The sequence below is a fragment of the Bombina bombina genome, chromosome 3 (genome assembly GCF_027579735.1).
Source record: "Bombina bombina isolate aBomBom1 chromosome 3, aBomBom1.pri, whole genome shotgun sequence".
In the NCBI taxonomy this organism is placed as follows: Eukaryota; Metazoa; Chordata; class Amphibia; order Anura; family Bombinatoridae; genus Bombina; species Bombina bombina.
Genome location: NC_069501.1, coordinates 414,087,892 through 414,108,793, shown reverse-complemented (window position 1 = coordinate 414,108,793; position 20,902 = coordinate 414,087,892). Strand labels below are relative to the sequence as shown.

The following is a 20,902-nucleotide window of genomic DNA, read 5'->3' as shown; positions in this document are numbered from 1 at the left end:
TGTCTATCATGTGAGGCTTTGGCTGTCTTGATCTTGCACAATACCTTGCAAGCTTGTGATTTAAGTGAGAGGCCATCAGATCTATATATGGTAAACACTATTTGATCACTAAGCGATATAAAAATGTCCTGATGGAGAGACCACTTTCCTGGATGGACTGATTGACGGATGAAGTAATCCGCCTCCCAGTTGTTCACATTAGTGAGCATTGAATTTGAGACACTTCCTGCATAGCCAGTGGACTGCAGGTATCCCTTGATGATTTATGTAGGCCACCGTCTTGATATTGTCTGACTGGAAGCGGATAAACTTTTCCTCCTTCAATAGGGACCAGGACTGAAAAGCCCAAATAATTGCTTGAAGTTCTAGAATGTTGATTAGCAACCTTACCTCTAGAGGAGACCAAACTCCTTGCACTCTTCGAGCGTCCCAGGCCGCCCCCCAGCCTGAAAGACTGGCGTCCATTGTCACGATAGCCCATGACAGAAAGGAAGGATGCTCCAAGGATCAAAAAATGACCTTGTGTCCACCAAGAGAAAGATTGTCTGGGAGAGACGCCTTCTGAAGCTTTATTTTACCAGGTTCCGTGAGAAACAGACGCATAAGGACTGAATCTATTATGACTCCTAGAAATGCTACACTTGTGGCAGGATACAATAAGCTTTTGGGAAAATATATTCTACAACCATTGTCTTGGAGAAAATATAGAAGCTTCCGAGTAGGAGTAATAGTGAGTGACAGGAAAAGGGGCTAGCACCAGCATATTGTCTGGATACTGTGCAATTGAAATTCCCTGAGCTCTGATTACCTCAAATTATGCACCCAACACCTTTGTGAAGATGCATGGAGCTGTGGCCAGACCAAACTGAAGAGAGACAACCTGGTGGTATTTGTACAGATATGCAAACCTCAGGAACGGATAGTTATCCCTGTGACTATGGATGTGAAGATATGTATCCTTGAGGTCTATGGTCACCATAAAAACCTGTTGGATTAGGGTAAAATTGTGTGGATAGTTTCTGTTTTCAGAGTGGGAATCCTGACAAACATGTTTAGGGCTTTCAAATCTAGTATAGGTCTGTAAGTTCCTTCCTTCTTAGGGTCAAGGAACAGATTGGAGTAAAACCCCACATTGCATAAAGGCAGCCGGGTCCTCGATTGATCTGAACCAGGCCTTCTGAAAAAGACTGTGTCTGCCCCCTAACCGAACAGATTCTGCATGAAGGTATGACCCCCAGAACAGAGTTAGCATTGGTGTTGGACTGTTTGTTTTTGCCTATGAAGAGCCAGGCCGGCTTCTGAGAACAGGAGGACTTCTGATCTCCTGAGAAACGAAAGAAACAAAACCGATTCCCTGGTCTGCCCTTTCCTTTGGATTTCTTGTCCTGAGGGAGAAACGCCCCTTTCCCTCCAGTAACAGTCTTTTTTTTCTTCCTTCCCTTAGGACCAGGGTCCTAGCTGTTTAGATATTTAAATTTTTCTAAAGATTTGGATTGAACTTAATTCAATCACAGATCATATTTTGGGACTTTTGCCTACTAATAAAGATTTTTGGAGGCGAAGATTAGACATGTTTGGTTAGATAGACTTAGTATTTTTTTGCAACAGTATTTTTTCTTGTTTCATGAATTATACCACAATAAATAATTTTAATTAAAAATAAATAAATGGAAGAGCGTGCCAAATATTTGGAATTCATGTACTAGAGGCGGTAAAGAGGTTGCAGGCGACAAGGTAAGACATCATCTGTGTAGAGACTTATCTACATGGGCACTCCCTTGATATTGGCAGTCTGTCTAATGTGTGCAGCTAGGGGTTCCATAGCCAGGAAAACATAATTTATGTAAGAACTTACCTGATAAATTCATTTCTTTCATATTAACAAGAGTCCATGAGCTAGTGACGTATGGGATATACATTCCTACCAGGAGGGGCAAAGTTTCCCAAACCTTAAAATGCCTATAAATACACCCCTCACCACACCCACAAATCAGTTTAACGAATAGCCAAGAAGTGGGGTGATAAGAAAAAAAGTGCGAAGCATATAAAATAAGGAATTGGAATAATTGTGCTTTATACAAAAAAATCATAACCACCACAAAAAAGGGTGGGCCTCATGGACTCTTGTTAATATGAAAGAAATGAATTTATCAGGTAAGTTCTTACATAAATTATGTTTTCTTTCATGTAATTAACAAGAGTCCATGAGCTAGTGACGTATGGGATAATGACTACCCAAGATGTGGATCTTTCCACACAAGAGTCACTAGAGAGGGAGGGATAAAATAAAGACAGCCAATTCCTGCTGAAAATAATCCACACCCAAAATAAAGTTTAACAAAAAACATAAGCAGAAGATTCAAACTGAAACCGCTGCCTGAAGAACTTTTCTACCAAAAACTGCTTCAGAAGAAGAAAATACATCAAAATGGTAGAATTTAGTAAAAGTATGCAAAGAGGACCAAGTTGCTGCTTTGCAGATCTGGTCAACCGAAGCTTCATTCCTAAACGCCCAGGAAGTAGATACTGACCTAGTAGAATGAGCTGTAATTCTTTGAGGCGGAATTTTACCCGACTCAACATAGGCAAGATGAATTAAAGATTTCAACCAAGATGCCAAAGAAATGGCAGAAGCTTTCTGGCCTTTCCTAGAACCGGAAAAGATAACAAATAGACTAGAAGTCTTACGGAAAGATTTCGTAGCTTCAACATAATATTTCAAAGCTCTAACAACATCCAAAGAATGCAATGATTTCTCCTTAGAATTCTTAGGATTAGGACATAATGAAGGAACCACAATTTCTCTACTAATGTTGTTGGAATTCACAACTTTAGGTAAAAATTCAAAAGAAGTTCGCAACACCGCCTTATCCTGATGAAAAATCAGAAAAGGAGACTCACACGAAAGAGCAGATAATTCAGAAACTCTTCTAGCAGAAGAGATGGCCAAAAGGAACAAAACTTTCCAAGAAAGTAATTTAATGTCCAATGAATGCATAGGTTCAAACGGAGGAGCTTGAAGAGCTCCCAGAACCAAATTCAAACTCCAAGGAGGAGAAATTGACTTAATGACAGGTTTTATACGAACCAAAGCTTGTACAAAACAATGAATATCAGGAAGAATAGCAATCTTTCTGTGAAAAAGAACAGAAAGAGCGGAGATTTGTCCTTTCAAAGAACTTGCGGACAAACCCTTATCTAAACCATCCTGAAGAAACTGTAAAATTCTCGGTATTCTAAAAGAATGCCAAGAAAAATGATGAGAAAGACACCAAGAAATATAAGTCTTCCAGACTCTATAATATATCTCTCGAGATACAGATTTACGAGCCTGTAACATAGTATTAATCACGGAGTCAGAGAAACCTCTATGACCAAGAATCAAGCGTTCAATCTCCATACCTTTAAATTTAAGGATTTCAGATCCGGATGGAAAAAAGGACCTTGTGACAGAAGGTCTGGTCTTAACGGAAGAGTCCATGGCTGGCAAGATGCCATCCGGACAAGATCCGCATACCAAAACCTGTGAGGCCATGCCGGAGCTATTAGCAGAACAAACGAGCATTCCCTCAGAATCTTGGAGATTACTCTTGGAAGAAGAACTAGAGGCGGAAAGATATAGGCAGGATGATACTTCCAAGGAAGTGATAATGCATCCACTGCCTCCGCCTGAGGATCCCGGGATCTGGACAGATACCTGGGAAGTTTCTTGTTTAGATGAGAGGCCATCAGATCTATCTCTGGGAGCCCCCACAATTGAACAATCTGAAGAAATACCTCTGGGTGAAGAGACCATTCGCCCGGATGCAACGTTTGGCGACTGAGATAATCCGCTTCCCAATTGTCTACAAATGGGATATGAACCGCAGAGATTAGACAGGAGCTGGATTCCGCCCAAACCAAAATTCGAGATACTTCTTTCATAGCCAGAGGACTGTGAGTCCCTCCTTGATGATTGATGTATGCCACAGTTGTGACATTGTCTGTCTGAAAACAAATGAACGATTCTCTCTTCAGAAGAGGCCAAAACTGAAGAGCTCTGAAAACTGCACGGAGTTCCAAGATATTGATCGGTAATCTCACCTCCTGAGATTCCCAAACTCCTTGTGCCGTCAGAGATCCCCACACAGCTCCCCAACCTGTGAGACTTGCATCTGTTGAAATTACAGTCCAGGTCGGAAGAACAAAAGAAGCCCCCTGAATTAAACGATGGTGATCTGTCCACCACGTTAGAGAGTGCCGAACAATCGGTTTTAAAGATATTAATTGATATATCTTCGTGTAATCCCTGCACCATTGGTTCAGCATACAGAGCTGAAGAGGTCGCATGTGAAAACGAGCAAAGGGGATCGCGTCCGATGCAGCAGTCATAAGACCTAGAATTTCCATGCATAAGGCTACCGAAGGGAATGATTGAGACTGAAGGTTTCGACAGGCTGTAATCAATTTTAGACGTCTCTTGTCTGTTAAAGACAAAGTCATGGACACTGAATCTATCTGGAAACCCAGAAAGGTTACCCTTGTTTGAGGAATCAAAGAACTTTTTGGTAAATTGATCCTCCAACCATGATCTTGAAGAAACAACACAAGTCGATTCGCATGAGACTCTGCTAAATGTAAAGACGGAGCAAGTACCAAGATATCGTCCAAATAAGGAAATACCACAATACCCTGTTCTCTGATTACAGACAGAAGGGCACCGAGAATCTTTGTGAAAATTCTTGGAGCTGTAGCAAGGCCAAACGGTAGAGCCACAAATTGGTAATGCTTGTCTAGAAAAGAGAATCTCAGGAACTGATAATGATCTGGATGAATCGGAATATGCAGATATGCATCCTGTAAATCTATTGTGGACATATAATTCCCTTGCTGAACAAAAGGCAATATAGTCCTTACAGTTACCATCTTGAACGTTGGTATCCTTACATAACGATTCAATAATTTTAGATCCAGAACTGGTCTGAAGGAATTCTCCTTCTTTGGTACAATGAAGAGATTTGAATAAAACCCCATCCCCTGTTCCGGAACTGGAACTGGCATAATTACTCCAGCCAACTCTAGATCTGAAACACAATTCAGAAATGCTTGAGCTTTCACTGGATTTACTGGGACATGGGAAAGAAAAAATCTCTTTGCAGGAGGTCTCATCTTGAAACCAATTCTGTACCCTTCTGAAACAATGTTCTGAATCCAAAGATTGTGAACAGAATTGATCCAAATTTCTTTGAAAAAACGTAACCTGCCCCCTACCAGCTGAACTGGAATGAGGGCCGTACCTTCATGTGAACTTAGAAGCAGGCTTTGCCTTTCTAGCAGGCTTGGATTTATTCCAGACTGGAGATGGTTTCCAAACTGAAACTGCTCCTGAGGACGAAGGATCAGGCTTTTGTTCTTTGTTGAAACGAAAGGAACGAAAACGATTGTTAGCCCTGTTTTTACCTTTAGACTTTTTATCCTGTGGTAAAAAAGTTCCTTTCCCACCAGTAACAGTTGAAATAATAGAATCCAACTGAGAACCAAATAATTTGTTTCCCTGGAAAGAAATGGAAAGTAGAGTTGATTTAGAAGCCATATCAGCATTCCAAGTCTTAAGCCATAAAGCTCTTCTGGCTAAGATAGCCAGAGACATAAATCTAACATCAACTCTAATAATATCAAAAATGGCATCACAGATGAAATTATTAGCATGCTGGAGAAGAATAATAATATCATGAGAATCACGATTTGTTACTTGTTGCGCTAGAGTTTCCAACCAAAAAGTTGAAGCTGCAGCAACATCAGCCAATGATATAGCAGGTCTAAGAAGATTACCTGAACATAGATAAGCTTTTCTTAGAAAAGATTCAATTTTTCTATCTAAAGGATCCTTAAACGAGGTACCATCTGACGTAGGAATGGTAGTACGTTTAGCAAGGGTAGAAATAGCCCCATCAACTTTAGGGATTTTGTCCCAAAATTCTAACCTGTCAGGCGGAACAGGATATAATTGCTTAAAACGTTTAGAAGGAGTAAATGAATTACCCAATTTATCCCATTCCTTAGCAATTACTGCAGAAATAGCATTAGGAACAGGAAAGACTTCTGGAATAACCGCAGGAGCTTTAAAAACCTTATCCAAACGTATAGAATTAGTATCAAGAGGACTAGAATCCTCTATTTCTAAAGCAATTAGTACTTCTTTAAGTAAAGAGCGAATAAATTCCATCTTAAATAAATATGAAGATTTATCAGCATCAATCTCTGAGACAGAATCCTCTGAACCAGAAGAGTCCAAAGAATCAGAATGATGGTGTTCATTTAAAAATTCATCTGTAGAGAGAGAAGATTTAAAAGACTTTTTACGTTTACTAGAAGGAGAAATAACAGACAAAGCCTTCTTTATGGATTCAGAAACAAAATCTCTTATATTATCAGGAACATTCTGCACCTTAGATGTTGAGGGAACTGCAACAGGCAATGGTACATCACTAAAGGAAATATTATCTGCTTTAACAAGTTTGTCATGACAATTATTACAAACAACAGCTGGAGGAATAGCTACCAAAAGTTTACAGCAGATACACTTAGCTTTGGTAGATCCAGCAGGCAGTGGTTTTCCTGTAGTATCTTCTGGCTCAGATGCAACGTGAGACATCTTGCAATATGTAAGAGAAAAAACAACATATAAAGCAAAATAGATCAAATTCCTTATAAGACAGTTTCAGGAATGGGAAAAAAAATGCCAAACACCAAGCTTCTAGCAACCAGAAGCAAATGAAAAATGAGACTGAGATAATGTGGAGACAAAAGCGACGCCCATATTTTTTGGCGCCAAATAAGACTCCCACATTATTTGGCGCCTAAATGCTTTTGGCGCCAAAAATGACGCCACATCCGGAACGCCGACATTTTTGGCGCAAAATAACGTCAAAAATGACGCAACTTCCGGCAACACGTATGACGCCGGAAACGGAAAATAATTTTTGCGCCAAGAAAGTCCGCGCCAAGAATGACGCAATAAAATGAAGCATTTTCAGCCCCCGCGAGCCTAACAGCCCACAGGGAAAAAAGTCAAATTTTTGAGGTAAGAAAAAATATGATAATTTAAAGCATAATCCCAAATATGAAACTGACTGTCTGGAAATAAGGAAAGTTGAACATTCTGAGTCAAGGCAAATAAATGTTTGAATACATATATTTAGAACTTTATAAATAAAGTGCCCAACCATAGCTTAGAGTGTCACAGAAAATAAGACTTACTTACCCCAGGACACTCATCTACATGTTTGTAGAAAGCCAAACCAGTACTGAAACGAGAATCAGTAGAGGAAATGGTAAATATAAGAGTATATCGTCGATCTGAAAAGGGAGGTAAGAGATGAATCTCTACGACCGATAACAGAGAACCTTATGAAATAGACCCCGTAGAAGGAGATCACTGCATTCAATAGGCAATACTCTCCTCACATCCCTCTGACATTCACTGCACGCTGAGAGGAAAACCGGGCTCCAACTTGCTGCGGAGCGCATATCAACGTAGAATCTAGCACAAACTTACTTCACCACCTCCCTTGGAGGCAAAGTTTGTAAAACTGATTTGTGGGTGTGGTGAGGGGTGTATTTATAGGCATTTTAAGGTTTGGGAAACTTTGCCCCTCCTGGTAGGAATGTATATCCCATACGTCACTAGCTCATGGACTCTTGTTAATTACATGAAAGAAATAGAATTTCAGTAGCTCTCATCCTATGGGCTGATTTGAACAGCCAATAGGATTTGAGTAGCTTTCATCCTATTGGCTGATTTGAATTTGAAGAATCAAATCAGCCAATAGGAATTCAATGAACGACATTTTTAAATGCGTACCTTGAATTCTCTATCCAGTGTACGGCGGCGATCGTACGAAGAGGATCCTCCACGCTCCATGGCTACGGGGTCGCCGGTCTTCAGCTCCGCAGTCTTCAGTTTCAGGGCCGCCGGTCTTCAGCTCCGCCCTGAGCCGGATTGTTCCTGGAAGAAGAAAGAAGAGGTCGCAACTTGGAAGAAGACTTAACCAGACTTCAGGAACGGTGAGTACCAACCTGGGGGTTAGACTTAGGTTGTTTTTTAAAGTTTTTTTTTGGGGGGGGTTGTTTTATTTAGATTAGGGATGGGCAGTAAAAGAGCGTAAGGGCAATACCCAAACAAATGCCCTTTTCAGTGTAATGGGAAGTTTAGGTTTTTTAGTGTTAGGTTCTTTTACTTTGGGGGGCTTGGTGGGTGGAGTTTTTTTACTGTTAGAGGGGACTTTGTGTATTTTGATGTAAGAGAGCTGATTATCTTGGGGCAATGCCCTGCAAAAAGCCATTTTAATGGCTACTGGTAGTTTATTCTTAGAGATTTGGTAATTTTGTTTTTTATTTTATGTTATCTTAGATTTTTTTATTTTCTGTAATTGTAGCTTAAAGGGGCAGTCTACACCAGAATTTTAATTTTGACTAGACTGTCCCTTTAATTTATACTTAGGTTTTTTTTATTTTAATAGTAACTTTAGTATTTTGTAATTTAGGTAATTTGGGTAAAGTTACGGGGTCCTAGGTTAGGGGGCTTTGTAATTTATTTATTTGCGTTGTGGGCTCTGGCGGCTTAGGGCTTAGTACTTTAATAGGTAGTTTGCGTTGTGTGTTAATGGCGGATTAGGGGTTAATAGTTTAAATAGGGAGTTTGCGATGTTGGGGTTGGCGGATTTAGGGGTTAATATTTTAGTTATTACCTGCAGTGTGGGATTGATGGCAGATATAGGGGTTAAAAACACTATTTATTGCGGTGGGGTATTGCGGTTGACAGGTAGATAGATATTGCACATGCGTTAGGTGTTAGTTTATTTTTGCAGGCATTTTCGTGAGTTACGGTGTTCCGATACTCAGCGCAAGGCTTGCTGCGGCTGCCTTGTGTGGCGAGGTGAAAATGGAGTAAGATTTCTCCATTTTCGCCACGTAAGTCCTTGCGCTGAATATTGGATACCGATTTGCGACGCGGTCCCATGTTAGCTTATGGGAGTAAAAATTGTGGGCGATGGGTGAAATATACGTGCCGCTTTTTTATGTGGCGCTGTATATAGGATACCAAAATGGTGCAAATGTAATGGGACCCCTGATGTTTCAGAAAGAGCATGCAGTTTTAAGACACTTTCCAATTTATCACATTTTTGCACAGTCTTTTTGTAAAAATACTTTCTGGGGAACAAGATCCCAGGCTCAGAGGGTATACGTATACTAGTCTGATTGGCTGATGTCTGTCACATGATACAGGGGGCCGGAAAATGGGAGACAAAATACATTTTCCAGAAGAAAAAAAAAAAATTACTGCTTCTTTTAAAAATTCAGCGTAGGTGTTGTTGCATTGTCTTTTGATTATGCATATGTCAATTATGTGACTACTGCATACTGCATTTAGTGGTTCTTAAAAAAAAAAAAGTTAATTTATTTAAATGTCTGTTAACTGTGAAACAATTAAACATAAAAAGCAACCCAGACTCTACTATTGTTTTTTAAAAGGTTTATTATTGTTAATAATTACTTATTTATACTTCTCATGGCATTCAAATTACAGACATAATAATAAATTCAACTTCTCAAATACAAATTACCATGAAGATAATCCTCATCAGAATTATTGACAATTTGGGCACACTGTCTTAAAAGGTTTTTTTTTCCGCCCATGCTCTGGGGAGGGGGGGGGGGGGGAGAAGATAGCAATTTCTGCAGAGGACCCAATCATATGATTGTGCTGATGAAATAACCAATTACTTTTGGAAAAAATATTATTTGATTCCAGAATAAAGCATTATATATACAAGATATGTTTTAAAGGTTTTATTTCACCTGGGTAAGCATCTATTCTGCATGACTGCTAGACCCAATAAACATTTAATTTCTGCAGATTATTGTAACTAGACATGAAAATAAAACGTTGCACAGGATTTAATAATTAGAAAAATGGAAGACATCGCAACTTACAAAATTGTTAAGATTCATCCCGTTATTTATTATGCATAGTACACAGTAGTTGACATACCTGAAAATGGGAAATCTGTTAACCTCAAAGTATCTTATTAAGATAATATAAAAATAATTATAAAATATTTAAAATTTTAAACAAGGGAAAAAAACAAACACATACCATGCTACTTGAATTAAGCATTAAAAAGGAAAGTAGAAAGGAAAAAGCAGCTGTTTTGGGGCTACAAATAACATAGAAGCGTACTTTAGTGTCCAGAAAAACAAAAAGAACACACACAAAAAAAACTGGCTACCCACTTTGTAGAACTGTTTGATATATGCTTCTGAAACTAGCAAATCAACATCAATTACTGGATTCAAATAGTGCTGATTGTGGCTTCAACACAAAAACATAGAAATGATGAATTAAAGTATAGAACAATGTGTTAACAATGACATAAAAGCCACATAAAGAAAATCACCAAAACTAGCCCCATTCACCCTGTGGCTGCATTGAGTCTTCTATATGGAACAAGAAAAAGGGGCTATTTTTGCAAACTACAAAGAATTGGAAACACCATTTTGCTTTTTTATTTTAAAGGGTAATGAAACTACATTTTCCTGTCATGATATAGATAGAGTATACAATTTTAAACAAATTTACATCTATTATCAAATTTGCTTAAAGGGACATTATACACTAGATTTTTCTTTGCATAAATGTTTTGTAGATCCATTTATATAGCTCATACAGGTTTTTAAAAAACAAAAATAGTTTTGCTCATCAGTGCCCTGATCTTCTCCTAACCAGGACCCAAAGTTTTAAAAGTATACTGATGTATACCTACTCTAGCTTGCTGCTGTTTGTGTAAAGGGTCTTTTCATATGCAGAGGGAGGGGGGAGTGTCTGCACTTTTTGCTATACAGCCACTTTCAGTGGGTGTTCCAGCTATCCAGCTAAGTAAGTTTTTAAACAATTTTATACTGGATTTTTATATCAGTATCTGTGCATATTATTCTTTATAGTAGTGTCTATTACATGCAGTTATATGAAAATTGGTGTATACTTTCCCTTTAATTCTCTTGTTATCCTTTGTTGAAGGAGCTGTAATCCACTATTAGGAGCTAGTTGGACACATTAAGTGTGCCAATGACAAGAGGCATATATGTGCAGCTAGTTCCCAGTAGTATATATTCTTGCTCCTGAGCATACTTAGGTATACCAAAGATACCAAAAGAACAAAGCAAATTAGATAACAGAGCAATTTTTAAACAAGTTTTTATTTCACTTCTACCTGAAGACAGTTTATTTTTTACTCTAATGTCCCTTTAATGTGAGTTTATTAGTTAAATATTTCCCTTAACTTTTTATGCATTGCTTTCAACTAATAATGCTCAATATAGATACGTTTCAACATGTTAACTTTTTACTACTGCATTTGTGCAAAATAAATAGGTTAAAAAGTCATTTTTATTTTTTAATTTAATTAATACACCGTGCTATACAGTCAATCAGGGGCTGTACTGTTTTTGTACAACACAGGCAGCTGTAGCGCCATAGACTGAATGAAGAGGTTTACACATTTGCAGAGGATTAGTCTGTCCCCTAAGACAAAGAGCAGACAAGGCACTTCAGAAAAAGTTTTCAAAAACTGCAATAATGCAAAAAAAATTGAAACAATTACATTAATTATTATGGACTTGAAGCAATGGAATAAAGTTAATGTATAACGTATCCCCCAGAAATGACAACACAAAACCATAACCCCTAAATTCTTTTAAAAAAAAATGCTTAATTAATGAATTAGGAAATCAAATGACTCCTGATCACCAGCTCACCAGCTAAGTGCCAAAAAAACCATCCCAAAGTTAAGCGCCTTCATTGCTAAATATATCTGCAAGTTCCACTAATAGAATAAGTGGCAGATGCTTTGGAAAGTAAAAATGATCACATTAAAAATGGAATTCATACTCCTTTTAAAAGGCAATTCATTCGCCTACAGTGAGTTTTACAAATTAATGTATTTTACCAACAAGGCAAGTTCATTTTTTTGTAACTAGAACCGTTAAAGTTTATACAATTTAAGAACATCTTTTGTGATTTTGTTTATAGTTATAACAAGCTCTAGTTCTCAGGTTATGTCATGTGCAGTTGCAAAATTAATTATACAAAATTTTAAAGGTCAGTCTTTTCCCCTACAAGAGGTGGCAATCACAGCCACAAGTGTAACATTTGTATTTGCATATATACATATGCACTGCATAAATCACTTTGTAACTATAGCAACTTTTTGTAACTATAGCAACATGCTGACAAACTACCCAATAGAAAATGGATTAAATGTGAGACAGGGCAATTCAAGAATAATACAATTAGGACAAAATAAAGATCCAGAGCTAAGATGGAAGAACAAATTAGGTATAGGAAGATAAAGCGTCACTTTTATATTAAGCAAGGGAATACATATAAGAAATAGTAACATGCACTCCAGATGAACGTGTACAATATATTTAGTTAACCATTTAGTTCAAATTGGATTTTTTTTTTTATTTTACAAAGTTCCCAAAATGAACTGAAACATTAGATACTAGCGAGGATAAATTTTCACCTGGAATGATTGCTATAATATTACTTAAGTTTAGATTTGACATATTGCCGCTTTTAAAGAGGTCCCTTATGAAAAATACATATTCCAGGGTTCTTAGAACGTTTCTTAACCGTTTCTATAACAGATGTCATTATTTTTCCATAAGGGTCTTTTAAAAGTCAAAATATGGCAACCTTACTTATATTTATTTTACATTCCATCCATAAAAATACTTATTTGCTGTTGTGTTGGCATTTCTACATATCCCAGCACAATTGTATACACATGTGAGTGTAATGAAAGTAACAGGCACTGAGAGATTATAAATACTACCGTCCATTGTACCTTTAAACTATGTACAGTATAGGTGGCACTGTACAGACATGTCCTATTGTCCAGTAATCAGGCTGTTGCTCTGTGGACAGTAACAGTTTTTTTCTGAAAGAAGAGGTATGGTAAAATTCACAGGGATTAAATATCCAGATCACATCAATGGATATAAGGAAGACACATATATCTAGCCCCACAGATTAGCTTGCATTAATGGGGACAACCGTTTGTTTGTTAAACCTCTAAACACCAGGGGGGATGTACCGCATCTTACATAGGCAAAATGTTTACATAGTCTTCTCTAATGTGCGAATAGGCACCATATGTCTGAACATTCTGAAGAGAGATGATTACATGGCTCAAGTTTCACAGTAGCCAGTTTGTTTTTAGTGGACAGAAAAGCAAACGCAAGGTTAAGTGCTGGCCCTGGGTGTCCGAGATGTGATGACCCGCTGTCCACGGTGAATCTTCATATGTTTTGACAAGTGATCACTGCGGGCAAACTTCTTATCACATATAACGCACTGGTACGGCTTTACACCAGAATGTGACCTCTTGTGGCGCGACAGCTCATCCGAGCGGGAGAACCTGTAAGAGGGAAAACAAAAACTAAGTCATCCTCAATTTACAGGTCTCATTTAATCTCAGGTATGTATAAATGAATACTGGTATTCAGAGATATGGACCGGTACAATTTAGCATGACATTACATAAAAGACTAGTTAATACAGTAGATCATTATAATTAACAAATGCATGATAACAAGAAAATGCAATAGCATTTAGTCTGAACTGCAAATGAGTAGTAGATTTTTTTCTGACAAATTTCAAAGTTATCTCTATTTCCACTCCCCCTGTACCATGTGACAGCCATCAGCCAATCACAAATGCATATATATGTATTCTGTAAAATTTTTGCACATGCTCCGTAAGAGCTGGTGACTCAAAAAGTGTAAATATATATATAAAAAAAAATGGAAGTAAATTGGAAAGTTGTTTAAAATTGTATTGTATGCTCTATCTGAATCATGACAGTTTAACTTTGACTTGAGCGTCCCTTTAAGTAGTATCTTTACTGCAAGTAGTCAGACTGTAAGACATCAATAACACTATATATATATATATATATATATATATATATACATATATATATATACATATATATATATATATATATATACACACATACACACACACACACAAGTTGCTTTTAAACTGGAGTAGGCATGTACATTCAGAGGTTTCAGGTGCCTCCAAATGCGGAGGAAGAGGGCGGCAGCTTGTGGTCTTTGGCTCTTTTCGGAGCCGGAATCCTTATTGTGCAAGTGCAACACACGAAGATCTAAGCAAATCCAGATCTTAGTGTGTTTAACTTTCACAAGAAGGAATTCGGCCCCCAAATAGAACTGAAGGCTGCGAGCGGTTGCCTTCTTCCGTATTTGGATGCCCATGCCTACTTAATTCCCTTTGTATACTGTGTACCCTTCGTTGTAGCTCTTAGATGTGCATTGCAGCTATTTCAAAGAAAACAAAGCAAATTAGATAACAAAAGTAAATTGAGACGTTTAAAATTGTGTCTCATATCTAAATCATGAAAGTACAATTTTGACTTTACTGTGTCTTTAACTTAAGATGTCCAATGTGTGTCTATAGCAGAAGTTTACAAACCTGTCCTCAGGTCTCCCTAACAGGCCAGATTTTCAGGATTATATATATATATATATATAAGTGTAGTGGCACTCCAGCTACATACAGCTTGAACAGCCATCCATGCCCTGGGTGCACTTCAAATATAAGTAAGATCAGTGTAGGAAGAAGTCACTCACAGGGTCTTTCTTTAGATAAATACAAATAGTATTTTATTTTATTTGACGTTTCGGGTATAACCCCGTTTTCAAAAATAAGCATAACGCTTCTTTTTGAAAACGGGGTAATACCCGAAACGTCAAATAAAATACTATTTGTATTTATCTAGAGAAAAACCCTGTGAGTGACTTCTTCCTACACTGATATGCATACATTATATATATATATATATATATATATATATATATATATATATATATATATATATATATATATATATATATATATATATATATATACATATACACACACACACACACACATACATACACAGAAGAAATGTCCAGGCACTCCACCGGGTAAAACATCAAAATTGTTTATTGATAGAAAATAGTAAAAACAGGTAAGTCAGCAGCTAATAGACACTAGACTTACAGCAATATATACAAAAAAATGTATTAATACACATATATATATATATATATATATATATATACACACACACACACACACACAAACACACACACACACACACATATACATATACTTCATTGACTTCTATGGGGGAAAAGGTTATTGCACGTGCGATATTGTAAGTATGGCTTTTTACTTCCGTCGGGGTAGCACGCAAATAAAAAACATTTGCTTTCAACTTGTAATACGAGCGCTACCTGATGCGCGCAAAAATCTTACTTCTAGCACAGTTAACGCTTGAACGGGAGCGTTAAATAGTGCTCCACTTTTAATCTGGTCCAAAATGTTTAATTAAAACTGGTTAAAGAAAAGGAAAAAAACAATACATAGTACATACAAATTGTTTTGCCTGCCTCTCTTTTAAATAACCTCTAGAAATTGTTTTTGGTTTGTACACATCAGTGGTATTGTACATTACGTTTTAAAGGGTCATGAAACCCAATATCTTTCTTTCAAGATTCAGATAGAACATGTAATTGTAAACAAGTTTCTAATTTACCTCTATTATCAAAGTATTTTCATTCTTTTGGTATCTTTTGTTAAAAAGCAGGGACGTAGGCTTAGAAGCCTGCACGTGTCCGGAGCACTATATGGCTGCAGTTTTGCAAGAATGTTATGCAATTGCAACGGCACTAGATGGCAGCACTATTTCCTGTCATGTAGTGCTCAAGATGCCTACCTAGGTATCTCTTCAGCAAATATCATCATGGGAATGAAACAAATTTGATAATAGAAGTAAACTAGAAACTTTAATACAGTACATGTTGTGAATATTATCCTTTCCTATTGTTCTTATCATTATTATTTCAGTAGCGTACCTGCAAAGTGTAATATGTGTTAAGACGCAAATATTATGAAACCTCTATATCATTCTGTTAATGTAACTCAATATAAATATATATAATAGTGGTTACCAACTATGCAGGGGCAATGTATGCAATTTGATAACACTCCGAATAATATCATTTGCCAAGGACAATGCATATAAAAGCTGAATCCTTTTTAGTTCTGATTTGTCTATTAATTAAACTGAGACCAGATCAATAAACATCTATACTAAAATCGCGTTTGTAACGCGTCCGTCGACAGTTGCGCACGCATCCTCAAAGAAATGTTGGCTGCACAAGGCAGCCAAAAGAATCTACCTGGATGCAGTGTAAGCTGCATCAAGGTGGATTCCGAAAATGGCAGGGTGGTGAAAGAACCCACCGAAGGTGGATTCTTTCACCACCCTGCCATTTTCAGAATCCACCGGGATGTAGCTTAGGTAAACCCGAAGCCTTAAAAAAAAAAACTAAAAAAAAAACAACCACACAACCGCCCGCACAAAATAACTAAAAACCACATAACCGCCCGCACAAATTATTAACAAACACCTAAACCACCAACCCCCACATCGCAAAACAATAAGGTAATGAACTCCTAATCTGCAAATAACATAATTAAAATATTAACCACTAAATTGCCAACCCCCTAATCTATCAACCTCTAAACCGACAAACCCCCACATCGCAATAAACCTAATATATTAACCCCTATACCGCCAAACAAGGGTTGCACCGATGCCATTTTTTTAAGACCGAGTACCGATACTTTTTTCAAATACTCACCAAAACCAATTACCGATACTTTTTTTATGTCATGACAGTTTACCAAGCACAATACAGACTAATGATTTAAGATCGCTTCTTTACAATTATGAACTGTAACTCAAAAGATATTTTGAAATAGTAAAACAGTTTTATGTGCTTGTTGTCACAAAGTTCACAGAACATGTTTAGAAATAAAAATATTACAGTAACATATTAATAAAAACAATAAATAACAGCTGCAGCAGCTGGGGCTGGAAAGCTACAATTTAAAGAGGTGACTACTGGATGCAATTGGGTTGTAGAGTGCCCATATAACTCATCAATCTGACATTTGTACTTAATACAAAGCAATATAATATAATATTGGGGAAGGAGTATCCCAGTAATCCCCTGGGAATTTGCATTCTACTGACTCAACAGAAAATAGGGCTGGTCTTCATATTTTTACAGGGCTGCTTTTTATTCCCAGTCCAGCCCTGGCTAAGGATGTTCCTCAGAGTACAGTATGTTTTGAGCATAATTGTGCAAGATGAGAACTAGCAGTATAACAGGCAATCTAGCAATTAGAATATTTTTTCAAAAGTTAGTGGCAAGTTCTTATTAAGGAACAGAAGCATTTCTGCATGTTCAGCTATAAGTCTGTTTCTGCTATCAGTAAGTACATTTGACGCTAAGCTGAACAGTCTTTCACTTTTCACACTACTGGGTCAGAAATATATTTTTGGGCCATTAAATCTCAGTTTATTAACTGCCCAGTAGCTCAGGGGTTTGTCTGAATGAGGTACAGTGATCTCTCCCAGGTAGGCTTCCAGCTGTAAAGTAGCAGCTTTTGGAGCACTGCTCTGACGTACAATAATACAAATAACAGCCATTTGTATTGGCAGAACAGAAGTGAACAATTTTTAGTTAAGTTAAGTCTCCACTCCAGCTTAAAATGAAATGGGAACATGCAGTGTGAAAAACGCCACAAGATGACGCTTGGGTAGGAATTGGAGGTATCGGTTAAAGTATCTGTGCATTTGCACGAGTACAAGTACCCATGCAAATACTTGGTATCTGCATCAATACTAGTATCGGTGCAACCCTACCGCCACCCCCCCCCCCACAATGGAAAAAAATAATTTAATTACTAAGCCCCCTAACCGAACACCCCCTAAATATAAAAAAACTCTAAAATTACAGAAAAAAAAACAAAATGATCAAAAATAAAAAAAATTATACCTAACCCTTATGAAAATAAAAAAGCCCTTCCCAAAATAAAAATCCCCCCCTAATGTAACCTACCAATAGCCCTTAAAGGGGCATTTTGTAGGGCATTGCCCTAAGTTAAACAGCTCTTTTGCATTTAAAACGTACTAAATCCCCCCTAACAGAAAAAAAACCCCACCCACCAAACCCCCCCAAAATATAAAAAACCTAACACTAAAAAAACCTGAACTACCTATTGCCCCTAATGGGCCATTTGTATGGGCATTGCCCTTAAAAGGGCAATCAGCTCTTTTTCAAGCCCATTAAATCCCTAATCTTAAAAATAAGTCTCCCCCCCCCCAAAAAATAAAAAATAAATCCTAAGACTAAGCCCCAAATAGCTACTCATTGTTCCTGAAGTCCGGCGGAGGTCTTCTTCCAGGCGGCTCCATCATCTTCTATCTTCATCCGGAGCGAAGGCGGCACAGAGGTGCAGAGCTGACTTCCGCGATGCACGGATCCTCAGTGGCGGCGGTCCTCAGCGGCGTGGAGGCTCCTCTTCATGCGATCGTCCGTCGCACACTGAAGATTGAATGCAAGGTACCCCATTTTTTGAGATACCTTGCATTCCTATTGGTTGAAATCAGCCAATAGGATGAGAGCTACTGAAATCTTATGATTTGAACAGCCTATAGGATTAGAGCTACTGATTTTAAAATTTCAGCCAATAGGAATGCAAGGTACCTCAAATTGAATGTGGTACCTTGCATTCAATCTTCAGTGTACGACGGACATCGGATGGAGAGGAACGCCGCCATCAAGGATCTATGCATCGGGGAAGACAGCTCTGCGTCGCTTCTTTGGGATGAAGATAGAAGATGATGGAGCCACCTGGAAGAAGGGTAGTTTAGGTTTTTTTTAGTGTTAGGATTTTTTATTTTAGGGGGTTCGGTGGGTGGGGGTTTACTGTTAGGGGGTAATAGGTAATTTTTGTAAGTAAAAGAGCTGTTTAACTTAGAGCAATGCCCTACAAAAGGCCCTTTTAAGGGCTATTGGTAGTTTTTTTATTTTTTGTAACTTTAGCTTGGGGGTTTGTATTTGTTAAACATAGACTGCCCTCTGGGCAGGCTTATCGCCTAGTAGTATATAAAAACAATTATTGGAAATAAGCAATATTTGAATAAAGCAAATTAAAGGGACACTGAACCCCAATTTTTTTCTTTTGTGATTCAGATAGAGCATACAATTTTAAGCAACTTTCTAATTTACTCCTATTATCAAATTTTCTTCATTTTCTTTGTATCTTTATTTGAAATGCAAGAATGTAAGTTTAGATGCTGGCCCATTTTTGGTGAACAACCTGGGTTGTTCTTGGTGATTGGTGGATAAATTCATCCACCAATTAAAAAGTGCTGTCCACAGGTCTGAACCAAAAAAAGCTTAGATGCCTTATTTTTCAAATAAAGATAGCAAGAGAACGAAGACAAATTGGTAATAGGCGTAAATTAGAAAGTTGCTTAAAATGGCATGCTCTATCAGAATCACAAAAGAAAAAAATTGGGTTCAGTGTCCCTTTAATAAACATACATCATTACAATGATTTAATGATTATCAGGTTAGAACTAATGAAAACAGTCACTAAATTATTTTATTTGCAGAAGCGTGTGTATATAATAGGGAAACAGAAACCTTTGTTATTTAAATTCTAAGCATAGCTGGCAAGAATCAGGTAAGTTATTTGATATATTGTCTATAAAAAGTCTACACACCCTTGTTAAATAGTCATGTTTCTGTGATGTAAAAAAACGGCACAAAGATAAATCATTTCAGAACTTTTTCCACCTTTAATGTGACCTATAAACTGTACAACTCAATTGCAAAACAAACTAAAATCTTTTAGGTGGAGGAAAGTAGAAATAAAAAACTAAAATAATATGGTTGCATAAGTGTGCACACCATTAAACTAATACTTTGTTGAAGCACCCTTTGATTTTATTACAGCACTCAGTCTTTTTGAGTAGGAGTTTTTCAGCATGGCAGATCTTGACTTGGCAAGATTTGCCCACTCTTCTTTGCAAAAACACGCCAAATCTGTCAGATTGTGAGGGCATCTCTTGTGCACAGTCCACTTAAGATAACCCCACAGATTTTCGATTGGATTCAGGTCTGGGCTCTGATCTTCTTCTGGTGAAGCCATTCCTTTGTTGATTTGGATGTATGCTTTGGGGCGTTGTCATGCTGAAAGATGAAGTTCCTCTTAATGTTCAGCTTTCTAGCAGAAGCCTGAAGGTTTTGTGCCAATATTGTCTGGTATTTGGAACTGTTCATAATTCCCTCTACCTTGACTAAGGCCCCAGTTCCAGCTGAAGAAAAACAGACCCAAAGCATGATGCTGCCACCAAAATGCTTCACTGTGGGTATGGTGTTCTTTTGGTGATATGCAGTGTTGTTTTTGCGCCAAACATATCTTTTGGAATTATGGCCAAAAAGTTTAATCTTAGTTTCATCAAACCAGAACACCTTTTGCAACATGCTTTTGGGAGACTTCAGATGTGTTTTTGCAAAATTTAGCTGGGCTTTGATGGTTTTTTTTGTAAGAAAAGGCTTCTGTCTTACCACTCTACCCCATAGCCCAGACATATGAAGAATATGTGTGATTGTTGTCACATGTACCACACAGCCAGTACTTGCTAGACATTCCTGCAGCTCCTTTAATGGTGCTGTAGGCCTCTTGGCAGCCTCCCAGACCAGTTTTCTTCTCGTCTTTTCATCAATTTTGGAGGGACATCCAGTTCTTGTTAAAGTCACTGTTGCGCCATATTTTCTCCACTTGATGATAACTGTGTTCCATGGTATATCTAATGCCTTGGAAATTCTTTTGTACCCTTCTCCTGACTGATACCTTTTAACAATGAGATTCCTCTGATGCTTTAGAAGCTCTCTGCGGACCATGGCTTTTGCTGTAGGA

At 37.6% G+C, this 20,902-nt stretch overlaps 1 protein-coding gene across 1 annotated transcript in view; it reads right to left on the bottom strand.

Moving 5' to 3' along the window:
- Window positions 1-9,499: 9,499 nt before the first annotated feature.
- LOC128653372 (Krueppel-like factor 15) overlaps window positions 9,500-20,902 on the bottom strand; it is an 82,638-nt gene continuing 71,235 nt past the window's right edge. The window contains exon 3 of the mRNA XM_053706612.1: window positions 9,500-13,463. Within this exon, the coding sequence (XP_053562587.1) occupies window positions 13,289-13,463 (175 nt within the window). The 3' untranslated portion in view covers window positions 9,500-13,288. The remainder of the gene's footprint in view (window positions 13,464-20,902) is intronic.